At 34.9% G+C, this 25,249-nt stretch overlaps 1 protein-coding gene across 1 annotated transcript; it reads right to left on the bottom strand.

Annotated features, from left to right (window-relative positions):
* Positions 1–9,843: 9,843 nt before the first annotated feature.
* Positions 9,844–25,249, bottom strand: LOC137839208 (uncharacterized). Its single transcript, XM_090300091.1, is given in 27 exon segments — positions 9,844–11,504; positions 11,583–11,663; positions 11,666–12,724; positions 12,811–13,739; positions 13,838–14,276; positions 14,507–14,653; positions 15,093–15,281; positions 15,542–15,730; positions 15,840–15,914; positions 16,035–16,202; positions 16,859–16,945; positions 18,130–18,241; positions 18,652–18,739; positions 20,388–20,491; positions 20,586–20,948; positions 21,030–21,176; positions 22,774–22,938; positions 23,014–23,091; positions 23,193–23,372; positions 23,457–23,577; positions 23,768–23,922; positions 24,000–24,132; positions 24,205–24,289; positions 24,372–24,493; positions 24,566–24,662; positions 24,817–24,997; positions 25,091–25,249. Coding segments are annotated over 27 exon segments (7,314 nt in total).

Here is a 25,249-nt window from a genome sequence, read left to right on the forward strand (position 1 = left end):
ATATGCTGGAAATTTTTTCTTTAATTGGGTGGCCTCGTTAAAAACCCTCCTTAGGGAAAAGAGTGCCCCCTTGTCTGTTCAACTGTTTCCACCACATACAAAGCATGTATCTTTTAGCGCGAGAACGCCATTACTGTACAACTTTAACTGAAATAAAATTTTAAATGGGTGGCGTTCCACGTTCTGGGGATTGCTCCTCCCTCCAAAGTCTCTAGGCGATAGGCTCCGTTCTCCAATGTCTCCACCACTCTGTACGGGCCTGTCCACTTTGGGGACAACTTGTTCTGCATGTCATTCTGATGTGCCTTTCTCATCACCAGATCACCTTCCTGGAAGCGCCTGGGCCTCACTTTAGAGTTGTGCCTCCGCTCTACTCTTCTCTTTACGGCTTCAGCACTGACTCTGGCTTCTTCTCGCACTTCGTCCAGCAGGTCTAGATTCACCTTTCGTTCTTCATTGGACTCTTCAGCAACGAAGTTCAAGAACCTGGGGGAGCTCTCCTGTATCTCCACGGGAATCATGGCGTCTGTCCCGTAGACAAGGCTGAAGGGTGTCTCATGGGTGCTGGACTGTGGGGTGGTATGATAAGACCATACAATTCTGGGGACCTCCTCTGCCCAGCCTCCTTTGGCCTTGTCTAGTCTTCGCTTCAACCCCCTGAGCAGTACTCGATTTGCTGACTCCACCTGCCCATTGGTTTGTGGGTGTTCCACTGAAGCGAAAACCTGCTGTATTTTTAACTCCTCACACATCTTCCTTAGCTGATGACTCGTGAACTGGGTGCCATTGTCGGAGACCAACCTCTTGGGTATTCTAAAGCGGCAGACGATGTTCTTCCAGACGAAGTGCTCGACTTTCTGTGCGGTGATGTGTGCGACTGGTTCTGCCTCCACCCACTTGGTGAAGTACTCGATGGCCACGATGAGAAACTTCATCTGCCTTATCGCCAGGGGAAAAGGTCCTAGGATGTCGATTCCCCATGTGTGGAATGGCCACGGGCTGTGGATGGACCTCAACTCCTCAGGGGGTGCCTTGTGCCAGTCTGCATGCAGTTGACACTGTTTGCATCGCTGAGCAAACCTTATGCAATCTTCCTTCAGCTTTGGCCAGTAGTACCCCGCGCGGAGTACTCTACTTGCCAAAGCGCGACCACCTACGTGGCTTCCGCACACCCCCTCGTTCAGCTTAGACATGAGTCTGGTGCATTGCTCGCCGTGCACACAGATCTGCACAGGGTGAGAAAATCCAAATCTAAAGAGGTTTCCATCTATTAGAGTAAACTTACTTGAACTCCTCTTTATCCTTTTTGCCTCTGCCACGTCGAGCGGGAGTACACCATCTTCTAAGTATAACTGGTATGGCGTTATCCAGGTGTCGGGTTCCTTCTCCGCATGGACCTCCATCGACTCATCGGTCTTCGACGGTCGCGATCCCACCCTCGGTGCTCTCAGCGTTTCTTGGGTCAACGACCGATGACCGATCGTTAGACGCTCCATTGATTTGCACACATGGAATACCTGATTATCCGACACGAACGCTCGCGGCACCTTCAAGGTCTCCTGGATGACAGTCCTCTGCTTCCCCCCTTTGCCTGAGCTGGCCAGCTTGGCAAGCAGGTCTGCTCTGGCATTTTGCTCTCTTGGCACGTGTACCAATTCGAATTCGGTGAAGGACGTCTTTAGGAGCAGTACATACTCCAGGTAGGCTGCCATCTGGGGATCCTTTGCTTGGAACTCCCCTGTAACCTGCCCGGTGACCAGCAAAGAGTCGCTTTTGGCCAGCAGATTTCTTGCTCCCATTTCTCTTGCTAACAACATTCCTGCGATCAGGGCTTCATACTCCGCCTGATTGTTACTAGCTTTGAAGGCAAAGCGGAGGGACTGCTCGATCAGTACCCCGTTTGGGCCTTCCAGAATGACTCCAGCGCCACTCCCCTGCTGATAAGAGGAACCGTCCACCAATAATACCCATCGAAAATCTAATCCTTCTACAGGTGTCGCGATCGACGACAATTCGACTACAAAGTCTGCGAACACCTGCCCCTTGATCGGTCCTCGGGGCTCGTACTGGATGTCAAACTCTGATAATTCCACCGCCCATTTAACCATCCTACCTGCTACATCTGGTTTCTTCAACACGTTCTGGATTGGTAGATCAGTCATCACCACCACTGTGAAGCTGTGGAAGTAATGCCTGAGTCTTCTGGCTGAAAACACCACTGCCAGGGCAGCCTTCTCGAGGGCCTGGTACCTTGTTTCAGGGCCTTGCAGCACCTTACTCACGAAGTAAACAACCCTCTGGGTCTGGTCTTGCTCTTGCACCAGGACTGAGCTGACTGCTCTCTCCGTCACAGCGAAATATAGACGAAGAGGGATGCCTACCTGGGGTTTTCGCAAGACTGGTGGGCTCGCCAGATACTCCTTTAGCTTGATGAAGGCCTCCTCGCACTCCTGTGTCCAGAGGAATCTGCTGTTGCGTTTAAGACACTGGAAGTATGGATGACCCTTCTCCCCTCCAGCGGACATAAACCGTGACAAAGCTGTCAAGCGTCCGGTGAGTTGTTGCACCTCCTTCACCGTCGTTGGGCTCCTCATTGCCACGATTGCCGCACACTTCTCGGGGTTAGCTTCGATTCCCCGCTCTGTTAAGAGGAAGCCCAAGAACTTCCCCACCTCCACACCAAAGATACATTTCTCAGGGTTGAGCTTCAGCCTGTACTTGGCAATGGTGGTGAATAGCTCTTCCAGATCAGCTGCATGATGTTTCTTCTCTTGGGACGTAACCACCATCTCATCTATATAGGCATGTACGTTCCTTCCCAGCATGGGCGAGAGCACCCTATCCATGAGCCGCTGATAGGTAGCCCCCGCGTTCTTTAACCCGAATGGCATGACCTTGTAGCAGTAGCAAGACCATTCCGTCATAAACGCGGTCTTGCACTCATCCATGGGGTGCATCCTGATCTGGTTGTACCCTGAAAAAGCATCCAAAAAGCTGAGTAGCTTTCCTCCCAATGCGCTATCAACTAGGGCATCTATACTGGGTAAAGGGTAAGAATCCTTGGGGCACGCCTTGTTGAGGTCAGTGAAGTCCACGCACATTCTCCACTTGCCGCTTGCCTTCTGAACCAGCACCACATTCGCTAGCCACTCGGGGTACTGGATCTCTCTGATGTGCCCTGCAGCAAGGAGCTTCTGCGCTTCGTCGTGGATCACCTTCCTTTTCTCTTCGTTGAATTTCCTTCGCCTTTGTCGCACAGGTCGAACCTTGGGATCCATCGACAGACGATGGCAAAGGAAATCGGGATCGATTCCTGGCATGTCGGATGCTGACCATGCGAAGGCATTCATGTGCTTCTCAATCACACCCACGATCAGCCTTCGCTCTTCTTCAACGAGGGATCCCCCTAATTTGAAATTTTTCCCCCCGATGTCCACTTCGACCCATCCTTCAGCTGGGTGGGGCCTTCTCTCACTGGCGATGACCTCCCTCGCGATCCCTGACTCGCGAGGAGCGATCGCGCCTTCCTCTTCTTCTTCAACTTGGGCTACCTGGGAGCCCCCCACCGCAGCATTCTCCATCCTCTGAGCGCCCTCTGTCTCCCTAACCACCGATCGCTCTGCGCGCGAACCTGGTGGTGGTTTCGTGGTGACGTGGCAAACACTTCTCTTCTGCTTCAGGCTGTTCTCATAACAGCGTCTTGCCTCAGCCTGATCCGACTTGATGGTTATCACATTTCCCTCCATTGACGGCAGTTTCAACTTCATGTGCCTCGTTGATGGTATTGCGCCCAGCCTATTGAGGGTTGGCCTACCCAACAAAATGTTGTACGCAGAAGGGGCGTTCACCACCAGGTACTTTATCTTTTCAGTGCGGGCTGTCGTTCCGTCAGTGAACGTTGTCCTCAGCTCAATGTATCCCCGCACCTCTACCTGATCTCCTGCAAAACCGTAGAGACACCCGGTATATGGCCTCAGTTGATCAGGGGACAGCTGTAACTTGTTGAATGTTGGCCGGAACATGACGTCTGCCGAGCTCCCTTGATCTACGAGTACTCTGTGCACTCGTCTTCCCGCGGTGATGAGAGAAATGACCACAGGGTCGTTGTCGTGCGGGACAACGTCCCGTAGATCAGCTTTCCTGAAGATAATGTCTACTTCAGGGTAATGACTCTCATTTACCGCATCTATCGCCATCACCGATCGAGCGTATCTCCTTCTTTGTGACGCTGTGCATCCCCCACCAGAGAAGCCTCCCGCGATGGTTTGCACTTCCCCGTGCACAGGGACTTCATGCTGCTGTTCTCCAGTCTGGGATCCTGACACGCGATCACCTTGCGGCTCACGCAGGTAATCTGCTAGGAAACCAGACTTCACCAACTCCGCCAATTGGTGCCCCAACGCTAAACAGGAGTGAAGTGTGCGGCCAAAGGCCTGGTGAAACTCACACCACTCGTTCTTCTTTCTACCCAGTACCTTATCAGTTTTCTCCGGTACTCGTAGTCTTGCTGCTACAGCGGGAAAGGCGATGAGGTCCGCCAATCCCACCATGAAGTTGTATCTTGGGGGTGCGTTATTCTCCCTTGCACGCCCCCTGCTCTGCTCTTTGCCTGGTGCATAGGGACGAGGTTTTTCCCGCACCTTTTTCCCCTCCTTGGCTTCATGCACCCTTGCTTGCTGTGGTTTTCCTGGTCCACCACGCGGTCTCGGTGGTGCAACACTTCCCCTCTTATCAGAAACCTCTGTTTCTGCCACTATGTGCGCCATCGCACGTCGTCGGATCTCTGCAAAGGTGCTGGGATGGTTCCTGATGAGAGACTCGCTGAAGGGGCCAGGCAGCACTCCCTTCTTAAATGCGTGCACCAGCATATCTTCATCTTTGCTGGGCAGTCTAACCACTTGCGCTCCAAAGCGGTTGAGGTAGTCTTTCAGCGACTCACCCTGGTACTGACGCACGTCGAACAAGTCGTATGACACCATTGCAGGTGCTTTGTTGATGATATATTACTCAGTGAAGAGCTTTGAAAACTGAGAGAAAGACGTGATATGCCCTTCTGGTAAACTCACGAACCACTCCATGGCGATTCCGCTCAATGTGCTCATGAACATTTTGCAGTACACAGCGTCTGAGCCTCCAGACAGCATCATCTGGGTGTGGAATGCCGTCAGATGCGCCTCCGGGTCTTCCACCCCCTTGAACGACGCTTTTACCCCCACCAAGTTGGGAGGCACCATGGTTCCCATGATTTCAGGGGAGAATGGCATGGGGAACGCTCTTGGTGGTGACGGCTGCCTAGCCATCCTTTCGTCCACCACGTGTTCCCTCTGCGCCTGCAACGTCCTTCTCAACTCTTCGTTGACGCGATTCAGCTCGTCGTTCCTACTTTGCGACGCAGCCAACTCCGTCTGCATCCTTTCTTGTTTAGCTTTTGACGCCGCAGCGTTATCCTGCAGCGTTCGCACCATCTCCAGGACCTGCGCCATTGTCACAGCTCCTTCGTCAGCAGACGGCGCAGGTGATGGTTGTCTGTTCCTTGGCATCTTTCCTTGTCAAAGAAGTTGGTAAAACTCTGGTAAGCTTCAAAACTGTGGTGTATATGGGACCACGATTCACTCGCGCCCCACGGTGGGCGCCAAATGATCCTGCCGGCAACTCGAACGTGGAGGAATCGCTTCGCAGCACTCTCTGCCCTGTCTACGCGACTGCGTCTTCTGCATAATCACCCTCAGAACCTTCTCTTACTGCTCCAAACGTGACCTGCAAAACACACAGACGACGCCTCTAGCGGCCGTTTGCACTCCGACGATCAAGTTAGTCCACAGAACCACCAAGATGAGAAAACTAGCAGTGTGTGTGAAAAACTCTTGCTCTCTCTTTTTCTCGTATCCCTCATCTCTCCCTGATTCCCTCCTTTATGTCTCTCTCTCTGTTTCTGGGCATAACAGAATTCTGTTATGCTTTTCTGGCATGTGTCAGAACCCTGTTATGCTTTTTAGAGACAATATACCTGCAGAATCAGTAGTGGGAGCGTGAGAGTCTGTGCATGTCTGCGCGTCTCTGCGCTTGGCTGCGCCTGTCTGTACCCTTAGTGGTACGGAGTACACTTTTGTCTGGACCGCACCCCTCTCAGATGATGACACGTGGAGGCCTGCAACTCACATCTAACCACACACGTGTCACTTACTGGAAGGGCTCTAGCGCTTCTCTTTGTGTGCCTAAGTTACGCCCTTGCGGAGTAACTTAGGATATTTCTCTCCTCTGGGTAAATCGCATACTCTCAGGAGAACGCCAGGTGTGGCTGGTCTAGGCACGCTCACCCAGCGTTGCTCTCTGCGTAGACGACTTACCCTTCACGCACGTAATGGGCTGGGGGAGTCACCAATCACTGATCAGTTTACTAGCTCCCTCAGGCCACTCTCGTGCGCGATTCACTGAGATGTGCTCATGCGAGGTCCATGTATAACGCTCTCGCTGGGAACCTGAGTCCCAGTTTAACTGCGTGTAACACGAGACCCCGATGACAATGCACCCGATGACTGATCAGTGCTTATTTGCTTCTCGCGTTCTGCCCCCAGGCGTTAGTCTGAGAACTGGTCTGTTGGTGGCCACCTGGCTTCTGACCACCGATCACCATTCTGGATGATCTGTCCCCTGACCTCTCTGCCGCCTGATCTGTCGGTGGTCACCTGGTCACTGACCCCCGATCACCGCTCTTGGCGATCGCCTCCCTGGTCTCTCTGTCACCTGGTCCACGTGGTCCTCTGCTGCTGACGTCATCGACTACCGATGACCGATCGGATCAAATATAAACATAAAGAGTACCTAACTGTTCAGTTTTCCAAAAAAGTCCAAGCAGAAACATAAATATGTATGAGCTTTCTTAGTCCTTGGTAACTATTATGCTATGAGAATAATAACCGAAATTATGCAGGATAACTTAAACTGTGAATAGAAGTAAGTAACAAAACCCTAATATGAGAAGAAGGATTTCTCGTATCACATTCGAAGATAATCTTGTCTCCTTCACGAAAAGAATGAAGACTACAGAAATTCTTCCACCCTTTTCCAAGTTTAATCCGTCTAAAAGGAGGCTTCCCTTTCAAGATCTTGCATTCCACATCCATTAGTAGACCATGCAGAGTAACCTTGTTGAATCTCCCTTGTCGAATATATTGTGAAAATTTAGCAGGAAGATCCTACAACAATATCGAAATAATAAGAAAATAGAAATGAAGTAGAATAAAATACACAACATTTTGAAATAAATCAATTTTATACTAACCAGATAACTGAGTTGGATACTTAATCGAGATAACTTTATTGAAAAATGATCAAAGGGACCAATGCTTAAGGGTTCCTTCCCTTCAATTTCTTCCAAATAACGATTTACTCCACTCTGAGGGACGTCATCCATATAAACAGTTATATGGAAGGCGTTGTGACCCACATAACGGAATAAAATGTAGTTATCATCTATGAAACCATAAAAATCAAATAAATTAAACCATCCACTCAATATTTCCGGCGACAATAAATTTTCGTTATATTCCACTATATGGACGTTTCCTTCTGAATCAGCCAGTGTCCACTCCTTTCCCAGTTCTTTTTGAAACTCGATGGCGAAAGCCCGATCTACATAACCAAGCTATTTTTTATGAAATAAAGAAAAAAAAAGGTCAGGAAATGAAGACAATGTTGAAAAGAAGAAATTTTGGAAAAAAAATAAATATACATACTTCACCACGGCTGTTCATGCACCAAAAGACTCCTCTTGTTTGAAGTCTAATGATTTCTTCAGCACTGGGCGCCATTAAATGAGTAGTGGAGAAAACACCAATAACTCAGTAGAAGAGAAAAAGAATAATAGAGAAACCACCAGAAACAAAGTAGTAGAGCACCAGAAAAAAAGTAGGGTTAAGGATATTTTATAGAAGATTTGGTAGAAATGAGTACGGTTGTTGGGAAGCGAAATATTTAATATTTAATGTTTAATGTTGAAATGATTATCTATATCTACCAAATCTGATAGGGAAGAGGAATGAATATTTTGAGAAATGTGTAAGAGAGATTACATTAGCCATGTGTATCTGAAAAAATACAAAATCAAGCAAGTCAGACTAAATTAAAAAAAGTACAATCTGAAAAATTGTGAGTTGATTGCTATCAGATACATGGAAAGCACGCATGTATCAATAAATAAAGCCTTTAAATATTTTTTTTTTTATTTTAAAAAATTGTTTTATTTAATAAATATTTTTGAATAATGAATTTGTTCATTTTTAAGAAGTTTGATGATGAGAAATATAACATAAAAAGAATTCGTCCCAGAAAAAAAATCAATTCTCACAACATATAATGATTTGACATAAATAATAATAATAATAATAATAATAATAATAATAATAAGCATGTAAATCCAACAGTTAAAATTTAAATAATTTATAAAATAAATGATTGTTTAAAAAAATAAATTTTGAAATCCTTAAATTTGGAAATTGGGATGAAATAATTACCTGCTTCACGAACTCTGCATAGGAAAAAGCAATTAAATTTCGAAAAAAGTTCTGCATAGGAAAAAGCAATTAAATTTCGAAAAAAGTGTATCAGGAAAATAAAAAGGGCACACTCTATCTCAAAAAGAATAAAATAAATTATTGACTTAATTAGTCTGATACCTATTTAATGCAACCATTTATCAATAAACAAAAGGCTTGAAAATAAGAAATGATCTACCTTTTATCTTGTTGACCATAATGTTGATATAATATGAGCACAATAACTTATATAATCATTTAAGGTATAAGTTATGATTTAAGATATAATTTGAGCACACTAACACATTACACAAAGAAATTAAAAGTGTCCAAATAGTAAAAACGCTAAAAATTAATAAAACACATAGTTATTACTAATAAAACAAACTGTTAAAATGTACACAAAAATGATGACAATACCTGTAAAGGTTCTTGAAACAAATAACGCACCTGAAATATTCTAGATAAAAAAAATTTATATCACTTATAAAAAAAATACTGATTAAAATAAGATAATAATAAAAATTTATATATATAATATATAAACGTATTGAAATTTAAGAAATTGTTTTAACTCTAATATTAACAGTACCTGAAACATTGTGTCCTGTGGTGAGACCAAAACATTATACAAAGAAATGTGCAATAGTAATTCTACAAATCATCAAAATATAGTATGAATATAAATTAAATAATATGCAGAGAGTAATGAATATACTGCAAAACTGTCCAAGCAGTGCTAATACTACATCAAATTTCTTCATTAAAATTACTTCCTTTTGAATCAATGTTGATATTTGTCCTTAATATCTTGAATGAGATATGATCATCCAGTACGCAACCCTCAATAGAATTTGACTCCATAAATCAAGAATTTCTTCACATTGCCTTTCAAGAGCCTGAATAAAAGATTAAGTACACAAATAGGTACACGAAATTTGTAATAGTAATAATAAATTATGTAATTAATAATTTAAGTAAACATACCTCATCAAGTGCTTTACAGATTCATCATTTCTGAACTTTAATTTTACAAAACTGTTACTTCTTATAAGTAATTCCTGTAAAACATTAATTAAATTAAGCAACCTTGACAAAGATATGTCAAAATAAAAGATACGTACCATACTTTCAAGATGACCATGAATAATTGTGTCAAACAAAAGCATTGATCAAAACCTATAAGAGATAGTGTATATCAGTTCTTAAATTGTTGTTCATATATTACAAAAAAATATGATAAATAAAAATATATTTCAAATAAATAAAGAAATTTCATACCTCATATGTAACGCTGTAAGTTAATACTTCAAACATTTTCGAATATTTCTTTGTAAACCACGTTAGTAGTGAAATTTGTGGGAATACCATTATCATCCAAAATCAATATCTTCAACCCTTTCTTAGATTTTACTCTTGAAAGAGCAACATATAATTGTCCGTGTGTAAAGACTGGACGGGATAGATATAGACCAACTTTATTCAGAGTTTGACCTTGACTTTTATTTATTGTCATGGCAAAACACAAAGATATTGGAAATTGCCTTCTTTGAAACATAAATGGCAAACCTGTTTCCGAAGGAGTCAAGTTCATTCTGGGAATAAATATTTGATCACCTATATTTTTCCCAGTAATAACTTTGGCACCAATAACATTTTTTCCCAAGTGAGTTACATGTAATCTTGTTCCATTGCAAAGTCCATTGGCTTGATCAATATTTCTTAGAAGCATTATTGGAACTCCGACTTTTAATTTAACACAGTGATTGGGAATTCCAGAGCATTTGATCTCATTTAAAAATTCAGTTGTAAACCACTCAGCTTGAGCATTTTCTTGTTCTTCACATTCGCAAGGACTGTCTGAACTTAAATAAGTAACTTCAGATCCTGGTATTAATGATAAAATGAATTCATTCACTTGATCCACACATTCTTTTGTTGGACATAATATTGCACCATCATCAAAAGAATCATCAGATGTCACATTGTTTATGTAGGAGGGATAAACAAACTCAACCAACTGCAGTAAAGGTTGTTCCACATCTAAAATTAAATTCTCTTCCGGTATTTCAATCATTCCTTGTCCCAACTCATTTAACTCCATATCTCCATCTCCAATGTGAAGTATCCAATCAGCAAACTCTTTTATTTCTGTTTTACTTTGAATTGATGTATCACTCTTTAATCTCATATTCTCTGTAAGTTTTAAGATTTTGCAATGTTTCCATAAGTCAGAGTAATTTACTGTTGCCTTCACAATTTCATACTTTGATCCATTTTTGACAACAGGTAATATCTGACGAAAGTCTCCTCCCAATACAATTACTTTACCACCAAAAGGTTTAAGAGCATTTTCTTCACTTACAGCTCTCATGACATCCCTTAAAGTTCTATCTAGGGCTTCAAAACATAACCTATTAATCATTGGGGCTTCATCCCATATAATTAATTTCGTTTTGATCAACAATTTGGCCCTAAGACTTCCTTGAGGAATATTGCATGTTGACTCTTCATTTATTACAAAAGGAATGCAAAAGGTAGAATGAGCTGTTTTTCCCCCTGGAAGTAACAAAGAAGCTATATCGCTAGAAGCTACATTTAAAACAATAAACCCTTTTGATCTAAGACCAGTGGACAAAGTTTTCCACATGAAAGTTTTTCCAGTTCCCCCATAACCATATAAGAAAAAAAATCCACCAAGGTCTGACAGGACTGCTGTCATTATATTCTCATAAACTTCCACTTGCTCAGGAGTAAGAGTTTGAAAAAGAGAACAATGCATTTCAGACATTTGTATTTTGTCATAATTCAATTCATCAATAATGAATCTATTTTGATAAATAAAGGAATCAGAATGAATAGGTTCTGGCAGACTTGGAAAATCTTTCAAACACTTACCATTTGAAATTAATAACTCTTCTACTTGTAGAAGACAAAGGTTTTGAATTTGAGCATCTTCAATTCTAAGACCTAGGAAAGAAATTATATGTCATATAGCAATTATAAAATTATAAATTATAAATTTCAAATAAAATAATAAAATTATACCTGGTAGGACAAACTCCTTTCTTTTTTGGTATAAAATATCATCTGATAACAACTTCCATGTTTTGTTCCACACTTCATCTGGTCTATAATTGCATCAATAAACTCTTTATCATCTGCCAATAGCCCCATTGCATAGCATGCCTCTTTATATGTTTTGTGAATGAAACCATTAACAGTTTTGATATTATCATAGCTACAACAACCCTTTTGATAATTCAACAATAACCTCAGATAATATAATTCCCCTGACCCTGCTGGAATATATGTTAACCTTCCAATACTAAGACCATTTTTTCTTGGCTTCCACTCTCTTCTGTCTGCCATCCAAACAAAAAATCTAGGGTATTCACAGTAAGTCAAATTTTTTCCCAGTGGATAAATTTTATTAGCTTCAAACCAAGCTAAAAACATTGTTGTTTTATGTTGATTGAAGTTCAATATTTCATCAATGTTTTCATTGTCTTTAAAAACAATTGGTTGCTCGTACAATAGATGAAAAGTTAATCGTTGAACTGGAGGCCATCTATGATGGATATCAAAGGCAAATATTCTCCACACAGCTTCACATGGAGATATGTATCTACAATCATAATACTGTTTAATTTCATCAATAACTGGGGTCTCTGTAGAGTCTTTATCAGCAGTAGTAATTTTCAAATTGGCTCTATCTGGACCCTTGTTCACATATTTAAACAAATACTTGATTGAATTTGATTTGTTGCAATATTCTGTGTTAACATGGGCTTGATACCTCAGTAGTAGCAAAGGGCTATATGGCACAACATTTCTATTGTCCAACTTAATTCCATTTTTAAGAATGAATGTTCCATTATCTTGACGTTTATAACATGCATATTCATCCTCATCAATAGTAGTCAACAGTTTAAATTTCTTTGGGTAAAATTTTGAACATCTACCATTAATCATGCAAGGTGAACTTATTCGACTTACCCCGCAAGGGCCATGTATCATGTAGGTTGTCACTGCCTTTGACAATTTAGGATATAAAAATGCATCGGGTAATTCTGCAGAAATGACTCCATCAATATCTGTTGGATTTCTTAACTTATTCTCTCCATCCAACCACAGTAGTATGTGGGCATGAGGTAAACCCCTTTTTTGAAATTCCACAGTGTACATACCTGAAAGAATATGAAAAAAATTCTTCAAAATGTAATACATAATAATAAATCAAACAAACTGTTAAATATGGGTTAATGCGGATTACCTGCATTAACTTTGCCAAAATAGTCATTTTTTTTGAAGTCAATCATCATTTGATCTAATTTCATCTTGAAAACTCTACAAACAATGTCTGGCCTATCAGCAGCAGTTAATCCTTTTGAGGTAACAAAGTCACGTATTTCTGACCAATTTACGTTGCAGGTAATAGTGATAAATAAATCCGGATATCCAAATGTTTTGCAAATGGCCATAGCATCTTGGCAATTGTTGAACATATATCTCATTCCTCCTGTAAAAGATGAAGGTAAAACTATCCGCTTTCCAATTGCAGAAGAATTTGTTTCTCCTCGATTCATTGCTTCTTGTACGCCTTGCAAAATATCACAACGGATTGTTTTTTGGTTTAGCCTTATAAAAGACAATCTTTGAGCTTCAACCATTGTATATGCATCAACCAAAAATTGTTGAAACAATCGACGTGAATGGACTATATTCCCAAACTCCACATTTCTTTCTTGAATTCTAAATGCAATAAATTCCCTTAATGAAATACGACTTCTCTTACGTTCTCTGCTGTTACTTCCAGAATTCCGTATTGAAATCTGTTCTTGATACCCATCCTCTCCAAAGGGGAATATTAATGGATATTGTAATGGAATAAAGGTTGTATGTGTTTCATGGAGTCTATACATTTGTCCTGAATATTTTTTCACTATGATATCTCGCCCTACTTCCATGTTGCTCATATCACCCACAATTAATGCAGCTATCTCATCTGTTGTAGGGGTATTGTACACTCTTGGATCTTTGCATCGGTGTCTAAATAACCTCAATGCAAAATCTGAATTTACATCATCATGTAGAAATTCTCTTACTCTTCTAAAAGTTTTGGCCAAAACATTGTTGTCATCAATCATCTTGGTAAGATCTTCAATCAAGGATTTGTCAAACGTCACATTTTTCACTTTTGACCTACATGCAATTTTTAAAAATATATCATTAAAAATAATCTTTGAATTAATCCAGTAAATAGAAAGTAAGTCATTAAAGTAACTAAAAATAACACATACCCAAAGTGAGATAATCTATTTGACACTTCATTTTGAGTGTCATATATGTAAAGTTGTGCAAACTTAGGAGATGATCCACTATTGGGGAGCAAGCTTCCAATCCTATGATAGTTTTGTCCATGCAGAATAAATTGAGGAGGGCCAGATCCATCATTTATCGAAGAGTGAATATTCCCTCCAATTGAAGTAAATGAAAACATACTATTGTAACTTCTAATATTTTGTAGATAGTGTTGACTTCGACTATCTTTCCCATTTAATAAATCTAACAGCAATTTAGGAGGTTTTTGTAAGAAAGGGAGTTGTACTTTTCCCTTTTGACAACAAATAGAAAAATCAACCTTAACATAAATCTTAGATTTCTGAGATCTTTCTTCATACCAAACCTCGCCCAAGCAGTATTCACATTGAATAGTAGGTTGTCCAAATTCAACAATAGCTATTTTCAGAAAATTAAGAAAGGTGATCTATTACTTTTCTGATATAAATTGATTTAGTTTGATGAAGAAGTGAAGAAGTTATAGTTAAAGATATGCACCTTTATTTTTAGCTTTTGAATATAATTCAGAACTAAAAACTTGTCTGGTGTCATCTGAAACAAAAAATAATAAAAGAAAGTGGTTGTTACAAAATTAAAAAAAAGAATTATAAATTAACAATTTTTAGTACCATTATTTTCTTCATTTTGGATATCTTGGTCAAAATTCAATCTCTGAGTCACTGATTCAATGATTTCAACACTGTGTGTACCGGACTTGTTATGTAAGTTTAGTGTGTTACTAAATACATACCCTAAACTCCCTGCAACTGAATTACCTGGAGAAAATATGTTCCAAAGCAACAAATAATTAGTACTAAAACATGAGTATGATTTTGAAATTTAATTGACAAAAAAGATCAACGAAAAATCATTTACATTGGTTTCCTGAACTAACCTTGAAATTTATGGGTAGTACAAATTGTTTGTAAACATGACAATGATTGAGAAGTTGCATCCATCACGTTCACATGACTCTTAGGGGTCACTAATTGCAAAACACAATGATTTTTGTTAAAAAAGTGTTTTTCATTAAATGAATTTTCATTCAGTCTATATTTCTACTACCTCTAGCTTGATCACCCTTTTGCAGCTTTACCCAAATGTGCACAAAATCAAAGATTTTTTTTTTTTTTCAAAAAATAAAGAAATAAAATTATAATGTGCCATTGCTAGATATTTTAATCAAATATAACGAATCATTGATCGTAAACTAACCATGAGGAAGTTGAGTGAGGGTAATGTCTCCATGAGTAATTGTTTGCATTGATGACATTGCTTTGGTAGTAGAATTCATCATGTTTAAGTGATTTTTAGGAGTAAGCTGATGAGAAGAAAGGAAATTTGAGCCTGTAATTCCAGATGTCTGAGAATCAAAATCCTGACTTGATTTAAGAGTACTTTGACCTAAAACAAAAACTTTCAATGAGTGATCGAATAAGATAAATCAATTAACATCAGTATATAAGAACTTATAAATTATTTTACATTAAACTTAATCTTAGAAAAATGATTTGAAGAACTTTAGCATTTGAGTGTGTTTGAACCATATATATATGATAATTATTACTACTTAATGATTTCAGTTGATTTAGAAAAAATATAGTAAAACATAAATTAGTACTATAATTGTAATGAAAACAGTTGAATTATCCATTAAAACTAACCATGAAGTTGCACCGTAAGCCCAAATTCTTCATTACTAATTGTACTCATTGATGATAATACTTTTGGAATTGAATGCATGGTGTTGAATTCATTGTCAGGAGTCAGTTTTGCACAGATAGAATCATTTATGCTTGTATTTTGAGAACTTTGACACAAAAATTTCTTACTTGAGTTCACAATAGTTTGACCTACAAAAAAATAAATTAGGCATAAGATTTGACTTTAGTAATATAATTACAAATTTCATTGAATGACATATTGCGAGAGTTAAATGAAATAAAATGTCATTGTTATTACCTCTTGTTGGATTAACCTTTTCTCGCTGACCATAAATGAAGTTTCCCTCTTCTACCTTTGCAGATTTGGCAACATCTGATTAATAATAAAAAAAAATGATTCCACAAAAACAGTATATATAAAAATTCAAATGTTTATTGATGTAGTATTAGTTTAAATTGTTATGAATAAAATTTATAATACGTTTTCACTAACCTTGAAGCAATTCTAAATTACTAACAGTACTCATTGATGACAATACTTTGGTTGCTGAATGCATTAATTGATTGTTGGGAGTAAACTTCTCATAAACTGGGATATTTGTTATCATAATTCCTGATGTTGGAGAACCAAGATCTTCACATGAGTTAGGAGTACTTCCACCTGCAACAATAAGTCATAATTGGTGATAAATAAGGTAAAGGGATGACAAATAATGCTAATTATATTTTAAATCTAAATTTAAATCTAAATATATATAAAAATAAGGTATTTAGGTTTCACTACCTGTTGTTTTAACTTTTTTGCTGCGCAGTTCATATAATATATTTCTTCTTTTTCTTCTGTTATATTTTCCATTATCAGCATCGAGAACTAAAATAAAAAAAAATTACAACGAAAATCATATATAAATAGGATAAAGTACTTTGAAAGTAAAGAATATTCTTAAAGTTATACTTACCATTGTTGGAATCAGATATGCATGTTGTGTTTGGATTTTGATTCTCTGGAGAATAAAACCCATGTAAAATAATAAGCTGTTAAAAACTATAACATGCAATCTATTTTTTATATATTTTTACCATAAATTGTGTTGAGAGTTGATTCACTCTTACATCATAAGTGATTATTAACTTCTTTTATGAACCTAATTTTTAAATATATATAATAAAAAAATTAGATAACAGTAAAGTTAACTTCATAGAATTATGAGTTAAGTGTATTGCATTTGGATTAACTTGTTTAAAAATAAAAATACATGGATAAATTTTGACATTTAGTATTATTAATGATAAAAAAAAAGTAATTATGTTGACTACCTGTTGTTTTGACATTCTCTCTTCGCAATTCATACAATATATTTTTTCTTTTTCTTCTGGCATCTTTTCCATTATCAGCTGCTAGCACTAAAAAAAAAAAAATTACAGTGAAAATGATAAATAAATAACATAGAGTACTTTGAAGTAAACAATATGCTTAAACTTATGCTTACTATTGCGGGATTCAGATATGCATGTTGTGTTTGGATTTTGATTCTCTGGAAAATAAAAATCATTTAAAAAAATAGGTCAAATCATAAACAAACAATAAATCTATTAAGAACTATAACATACCATTTATTTTTTATATATTTTTACCATAAATTGGCGTGACAGTTGATTATATATAGATCATAATAGACTATGAAATTGTTTTCTAAAAATAATTTTGAAATATATATCTATATCTATATGTATGTATATATGACACTTAAAAATATAAATATACATTGTAGTTGGTATACCTAATGCATTAGAATTTGTTTGAGAAAGGCTAAGAATGCTATTTCTTCTATTAATATTTTCCTTCAGTTTCTCCATAACTATTGAAAGTTGAATGACTGAACTTCAGGGAGTATTGTAGTAAGAACAAATATTTTCAGCCATAAAAGTATGTACTGTTTTCAGCAGTAAGTATGTAAAATATATTGTTCACAGTAGCTTTGTTTTGGCTGTTTGTTTTGGCGCCAATTTTGACGATATATGGTCACGCACGGGACTCCCTTTTATGTTATTACTTTGACATAATAAATTTATTAATTAACTATTAAAATATTGAAAAAAAAATGTGTAATATTTTTATATAATAATCATATCTATTTATATAATTATATAATAATTATATTTAATACTTAAAAATGTTAAACCAAAAATTTACCTTCCAAAAGGGATAACACTTGCACAATTTTTCTATATTTTGCATAATAAACAATCAAACTTCGAAATGTAAGAAGAATAAAAAATTTAAAAATTTAGGTAGTATCAATGTTCGATGAAGAAATGCATGTGTAGAAGTTGTTGTGAAAAAGGGGAACTTAACTTTTAAGATATGAAAACAAATTCCTATTCCAGTGCAAAAGAACAACGTTCTACTTTAAGCATTCTCATTAATGAATTGTTGGTTGACTTTTGAAAGAGGAAACCTGCAGGGAATAAATTTATCAGATTGTATATATAATAATATATATAGTAAATAATAAATATAGTAATATATCTGGACGGACATTTATCTAGGAACAATCATCTCTTAAAACACAGATGAACGAAGCAACCTCCAAAAACAGAAACATAAAGTACATCAATATACCCTGATCCGACAACCCTATTAAGCAAAAAAAAGGAACTTTGGCTAACTATCTTTTGCACCATTCTAGAACAGCTTTTCTGTTTAACAAAAAAAAAGGAATTCTTCCATTGGATATATCTGAAATAATACACAACATGCAAAAACATGTAGTATATGTATACCGCAAAAAAAAAGTGACTAAAACAGATATTCTCATTTTGTATTTACTAATTTCACTAAAACAGAACTTAAAATAATTATTATACCTTAAATCTGTGAACTTAAAACATTTAAAAATGGAAACTTTAATCAATATTTAGGGTTAGGATGAAAAAAGATCCAAACTTTAATTACCTTTTCCATTCCATGGATACCTCTACAGTGCCTATTTTTACCAAGTTCTATACTGGGAAATCAAAGAAGAAGAGAAAGAGTTTTTATGTCTTAAATGCATGCACCTTTAATTAATATTTATGGTCGGAATGAAAAAAATCCAAGCTTTAATTACCTTTTCCGTTCTAAAGCGTTTGAGTTGTACCTCCCAGAACCAAGCAGAAACATAGTACACCATGGAGAGCAGATCTGGTATCTGATATCTAATATAATAAACAAAAAGAAGATGTTGAGACAAAGATTGTTTCTAAAATGTAAAAAATAGATATTAGTTGGCTTATGAATGTCGAAGAAGATGAAGATGATAAGGGACAAATGAGTTTGAACTAATAGAACCAACTTTATGTGCTTTCCCAGAAACTTCTTCATTCATTTTGTTAATGATTTACACTGAAAATTGTGTTCTTAAGTTATTTTGAATCTGCACTAATATTATATTTATTTTAATTTGTTTTTATTTTTATTTTTTAATTTAACTTCGAAATTTGTAGTCAGTGGAACTGATGATTACTTGAAAGTTCTGGAATTCTTAAATAATACTTTATACAACTTTTTATTATTTTAAAATAAGATATATTTCCTTTCTTCGAATTTTTTAATTTTTCTTAATAATATTTTTATGCTATTTAACATTTTAACTGTTTTTTTTATTGAACTTTAACATTATAATAAGTCTGGTTAAATATAAAAATTCTGAAAGTGAAGAATATATAAATATAGAAATATAGAAATAGTGAAATTCAGAAGTTTAAATTTAATTTAATTAAATTAAATATAATACACAAAAAAATTAACATTAAAATTACATAATTTTACAATGACTTGTAAATTACAATACATTACAATTTAAACTAATTTAAATTAAATAAAACGATTTCTTATACTATGTTCCCATAAGATATATATACATAAAAAATAAAGTATTAAAGACCAACTTCCTTCGTTAAGTTGAACCTGCAAAAAAAATACTGCAAAATAATTATTGCAAGTAAAAGTATAATTCATTACATTATATCAAATCAAGTCCTTGTAAATAAAAAAATGTGTGTTTCTTCCAATAGAAACAGATTGTAGGCAAATTCATATTGAACTATGAAGTCACCTCTAGAAATAAATAAGAAATATTTTGAAAATGAAATAGTATTCATAAAAATTTTAAAAAATTAGAAAAATAATACCGAAAAACAAACAAATGTACATCAAAAGGTTTCGAGATAAAAAAAAATAGTTAATATAGCAATAACTAATAACCTAATAATTAATAATTAATAATAAAAAATATAAACATAAACATTGTATAGAAAATCCAATTAATATGCATGCATTCAAAAATATAAAACAGGCTTATGATTTTTTTAATATACTAGCAATTCTTATAGCATTGAGCATATTTAGAAATGCCAACGCATTATTAATATGCCAGATAAGAAATGAAAAATTAAAAGCATATATATATATATATATATACATATTGAAACGAAAGAAACACTAAACAATAAATACAAAGAAATAAGATGAGCTAATTAAACAGAACCACAATGAAATAAAAATAAAGAGTAAACAAAATAAACTGTTCTTGTTTCCTCAAAGTGGAAACTGGATACTTCCCAACAAAAAGAAGCAATACTTGCAAAAATAAATTAACTTAAACAAACTAATATAGTTCAAAACAATAACTGATTATCCTAAGCACTAAGTCTTTTGTAGTGACACGTCTTCAGTAGTAGAACCCTGATATCAGAAGAGGGCTTCTTGTTACATTCAAATATAATTTTGTCATCTTCACGAATAGAATGAAGACGAAAAAATTGTTTCCACCCGTTACAGAGTGTAACGCTTCTGGAAGGAAACCTGGACTTGAAAATGGTGCATTCAACAGCTTCTAGCCATCCATGTAGATTAACCTTCTTGAACTTCCCTCTACGAATATATTCAGAAAAAGGAGAAGGCAGATCCTTAAACAATAACGAAAATATTAGTTAATAATTAGTTAATAAAAGAAATAGAATATATTAATATCCATTTAAAAAGAAAGGATGGTAAACTTACCACATATCCTCCAAAGACCTGTTTTGAACTCAACTTTAAGCCAAAATGTATAAAGGGGCCACTGTTGAGCGGCAACCTCCCTTCAACTTCCTTCAGAAATTTTGTCAAAATCATTTCACATAACTCCCCCATAAAAACAGTTATATGGAAGGAGTTATTACCCACGTAACGGAACAATATATTGTGGTCACCTTTAAACCCATAAAAATCACTCAGACGGGACCATCCATACACAATTTGGGGACAAAGTATATCTTTGTTATAATATACTATATGAATATTGCCTTGACTGTCGCTGAGGGTCCATTCCTCCTCCAGTTCATTTTCAAACTCGATGGCGAATGCATGATCCACGTGTCCATTCTATCCATTTTAAAACCATAAAAATACTTAAAGAACTGAAAAAACTATGAAAAGTAAGGAATTTAAGAACCAAAAACATACCTCCCCACGAATGTTAACTGTTGTAAATAAACCTTTCCCACAAAGTTTTACGATCTCTTCAGGAATGACAGCCATGACAATGAGAAAAAGAAAGATGAAGATAATGGAAGTAGGGAAGAAGTATAAAAGACTAATAGCAATAGGTTTCTGAGTAATAGAAAGCCCTACGTTACTTATATATAGCAATCATACCTTTTCAGTCCCAAATCTATGCTAAATTTCCTCTGAAGCAACATGTCTTTTCAGTTACTAAATTAAATAATTAAAAAAATAATTAAAATCAAATAATGATAGTAAAATAAATTAAGAAAAAATATTCATAATTAATAATGAAATAATATTAAAGTAAAAAAAATGAATATGAAAAGACAAAACTTTAAAAAGCATAGTAGGTTAGGTGTTAGCTGTAATTATTCTTTGACGTTTCCATTTTACATTGCCTTATACAACAGTGTTTTTTCAGTTTAAATAAGTTATTAACAAAATAAAAAATTAATAAAAATACAACTATTTCAATAGATAAATAAAATGAATATTAATGACACGTATAATTAATAATTAATTAGCATTATATAATAATAAATTAAAATAGTTAACATAAAACTGTATTATATATAAATAAATAAATAAATAATAAATAAATAAATATATACATAAATAAATATATACATAAGTATAAAATAAATATAATATAAAATATATTAAACATATTAAATATTATTAATATATCATATTATATATATACATATAATTAAATTAAATACTTAAACCCTAACGTCTAAAATTAAATAACATACATGTAATTAAAATTTAAAATTGAAAATATAATTTCATATTGAATTTAAAATATAATATTTTTAATTTCTGTAATTATTACTTCTATCCATAATTTTTAATAAATTAGTCTTGGAAGATGAAATGAATACTTTGAAAAAAGTGTAAAAGATATAGAAGAGACAGTTTATGCAAAAATAAAAAATAAAAAATGAAGTGATGCATTAATTGCTCTGACACGTAGTTAATGCTATCCTCTATATCCGTTTGAATTCTTAGAGGTTGAGTGTAAGGTGAATTTTTTTTAAAAAAAATTCTTTCTCGTAAGGACAAACATATCATTACACAAAGATTTATTTCTTATCACATACTAAGATATTATGTATAAAAAATGAATTGACGAAAAAAAGAATAACTCTAATAAAGGAAAACAATACCTGTAATAAAGGAAAAAATTCCCTGGAAAAGGAAAAGAATATTTCAATAACCTTCACAAAAAAAACACAAATTATAATTATTAAAATATTATATAATTCTATATAAATTTATGAATTAAAGAAAAAGTAAAAGTTGAGGCACTTACCATTACGATTCTGATATTTAATGAAAGAACCATTGTTACAAAATAGAATTACAAAAAGTATGCAATAATATGAATTACACAAAAACAAACTCATTAAATAAATTAAAATGTAGACATAAAATTGAAAAAAAAAACAAAAATATAACAACTTCAAAATGAACTATAAAATCAGTACGTACCTCAAAGATAATGTCAACATATGAAACTAACAATATTACATAAACAGTTTTAAAAATAGAATTGTAATGATACATCATAACATGTTCTACATAGAAATTAAAGAAAGCCCACAATACATGAAAATAGATCATTCAAGTTACAAAACGTTAGAGAAATAGTATGAAATTATAGTACTTCCTTTTCGATCTTGATATTTTTCCTTAATACCCTAAGCGGGATATCATCATCAGGTGTGTGAGCAGGTGAAGCAAAATCTCTTGTAACCCGTGGAGCAACAAATTCAGTAGCAGTACCTAACACACTATCACTGCCTAAATCAATAGTTTTAGATTGCAATTCCGCAGCTTCAGTGGAGAATTTATTAAATAAATCCTGCGATGATAGCAAAACATATTAGTAAGAGTAAATTATTCACTTTTTTAACTTAATACTTTAAATGATAATTACCTGAGAAAGTGGTACAGAAGACTCATCCTGTTGGACATCTTTAATAGTACACAGTCGTTTCTTCTGAGAATGAAGTTCCTTCACAAAATGATAAGTAAATTAAATTAAGCAAAAACAGTATAAATAACGAATTTAAGGGTAAAATGTAAGTAAGAATACACTCAAATTAGGAAACATACCACATTTTCAACACGACCTTCACAAAACCTTTGTATAGTACTATCATCAATACAAACTTTTTTGACACGAAATGATTGATCAAACCTAAGAGATTGATCTTTAACACAACCAACTTTAAACAACCCAACTTTGTCAATCAAAAGATCAAAGTCTTTTGGTAGTACACCAGAATCACCGTTCTAAATATTAAAAAAAAATATCAATTAATATAATAACCTTTTCTTAAATGCATAAATAAACAAATGCATGGTTCGATAATTTACCTTATCATGACTTTCAAATAATTCGGCGCAAGATTTATTGATCAGTGTAGTGGCATCCCTGTCAAATAGAACGAAAGTCGTAGAATCCGTTTCATCAATCACTCGCAGCTTCAGCTTATACCTGAAATATAAAATACAGAAAGGTTTACAAATTATATCTATAATTTAACGAAAATAATTAATAGTTAATTATTAACAAATTATTAATTAAAATAAGTAAAAATAATTAATATAATAATATAATAAGTAATAAGTATTAAGAAATATGTAATATGTAATTAAAAATAAATTCATGCAAGTACAAACACTACCTCTGTTGGACTTTGATAACATGTTTGTTACATTTCTCACAAAAAAACATTTTGGAATCAGGGTAAACAGCTTTACCGCATAAGCAAGCTGTGTACCACCAATCGTCATCAGACACAATATGTTTTATTGTAGCTAAGATAACAAAAGTGCTTTCCTGTAAAAAGAAAAAAAAAATGATCTTCAAATATTAATAATCGATTTCAATACACTGTTAAAAAACATTAGTAATACCTCTTTGCAATCTTTCAGGCCTTGAATAGTATTTCTATGAATGAAGGTGATGAATTCATCCTCAACATTCTGTTTTCCAAAGTCACACAATTGACTGAGTCCCTGTGTAGGAGAATCCGTACTTTCAATCATCCTACAGATGTAAAAGTTGTAGTTAGAAAGGTTCATACATTTTAATTATCGAAAAATAATATATTAAACTAACCTTTTCTTGAGTTCGGTTGCATCTTTGGACTTATCATTATATATTATTTTCGTACATTCCAAGCAATTTTGTATAAAAACCTTGTCTACATTAAAATTAAAATATAATGTAAATAAAATAATAAAATAAAAAATATAAATAAATTAGAAATTCAACACTTGACATACCCTGGAAAATTTTGACTTTAGCAAAATGCACACTGATGACAATATTTTCCAGCTCTCCAGATGACAAAAATGCATTGAGCTCATCAACATAGTTACCAAATAAAGTACACTCAATGCGGTAGCTGTTGTAAATTAAAATTACAATTGTAAGAACAAATATTTTGGATTAGTTATGGTACAAAATATTAGCTTACCCATCAGCTTCAATAGAAATTGCATTTAACTTAGTTGTTGACCCTGATCTATTCAGCTCTCTTTCAGTTCCCACACCAGTTAATATTCCAATAACATCTGTAAAAACATATTCATTTAAAAACATGTTCAAACAAATCTGTTGAAGTAAAAGAATATTACTAACCGACTAAGTAGTCCGTATCAAATCCAGGCGCCTTTAACACATAAATTGGTGTGTAATGAGGTTTTGGACATGAGACCAGATCATTACCAATAGAGCTTACTTTGGTTCCAAACTGAAAATTGATTTTGTATTGGTGACAGGTAGTGCGATAAGATCCTGAATTAGAAGACACACTAAAGAAATTGAAGGAATAAACTTTATCCTCAAAAATATCATTTTGAAATTTATAAATTAGAGTTCTTCTAACGGAAACATGAATTCTATCACCCTGAAAGATAGCAACAAACATTAAGCATGATTAATAAAAATGACATTAAACTGTAATAAAAAAAATATGGAAGAAAATGATAAAGTATTTTACATCTTTGTCTTGTATGACCATTTCCATGGAGAATGGAAACTTTGTTTTCTTGAAATCAGAAACAAACCACAAACGTATAACCCTTGCTATCAGGATCCAATTTTCACTTTGTGGATTAACATCTTTCACACAATTTGTATTTTGTCTTGACACAGACAT

Source organism: Phaseolus vulgaris, chromosome 3, assembly GCF_051622355.1.
Source record: "Phaseolus vulgaris cultivar YP4 chromosome 3, ASM5162235v1, whole genome shotgun sequence".
In the NCBI taxonomy this organism is placed as follows: domain Eukaryota; kingdom Viridiplantae; phylum Streptophyta; class Magnoliopsida; order Fabales; family Fabaceae; genus Phaseolus; species Phaseolus vulgaris.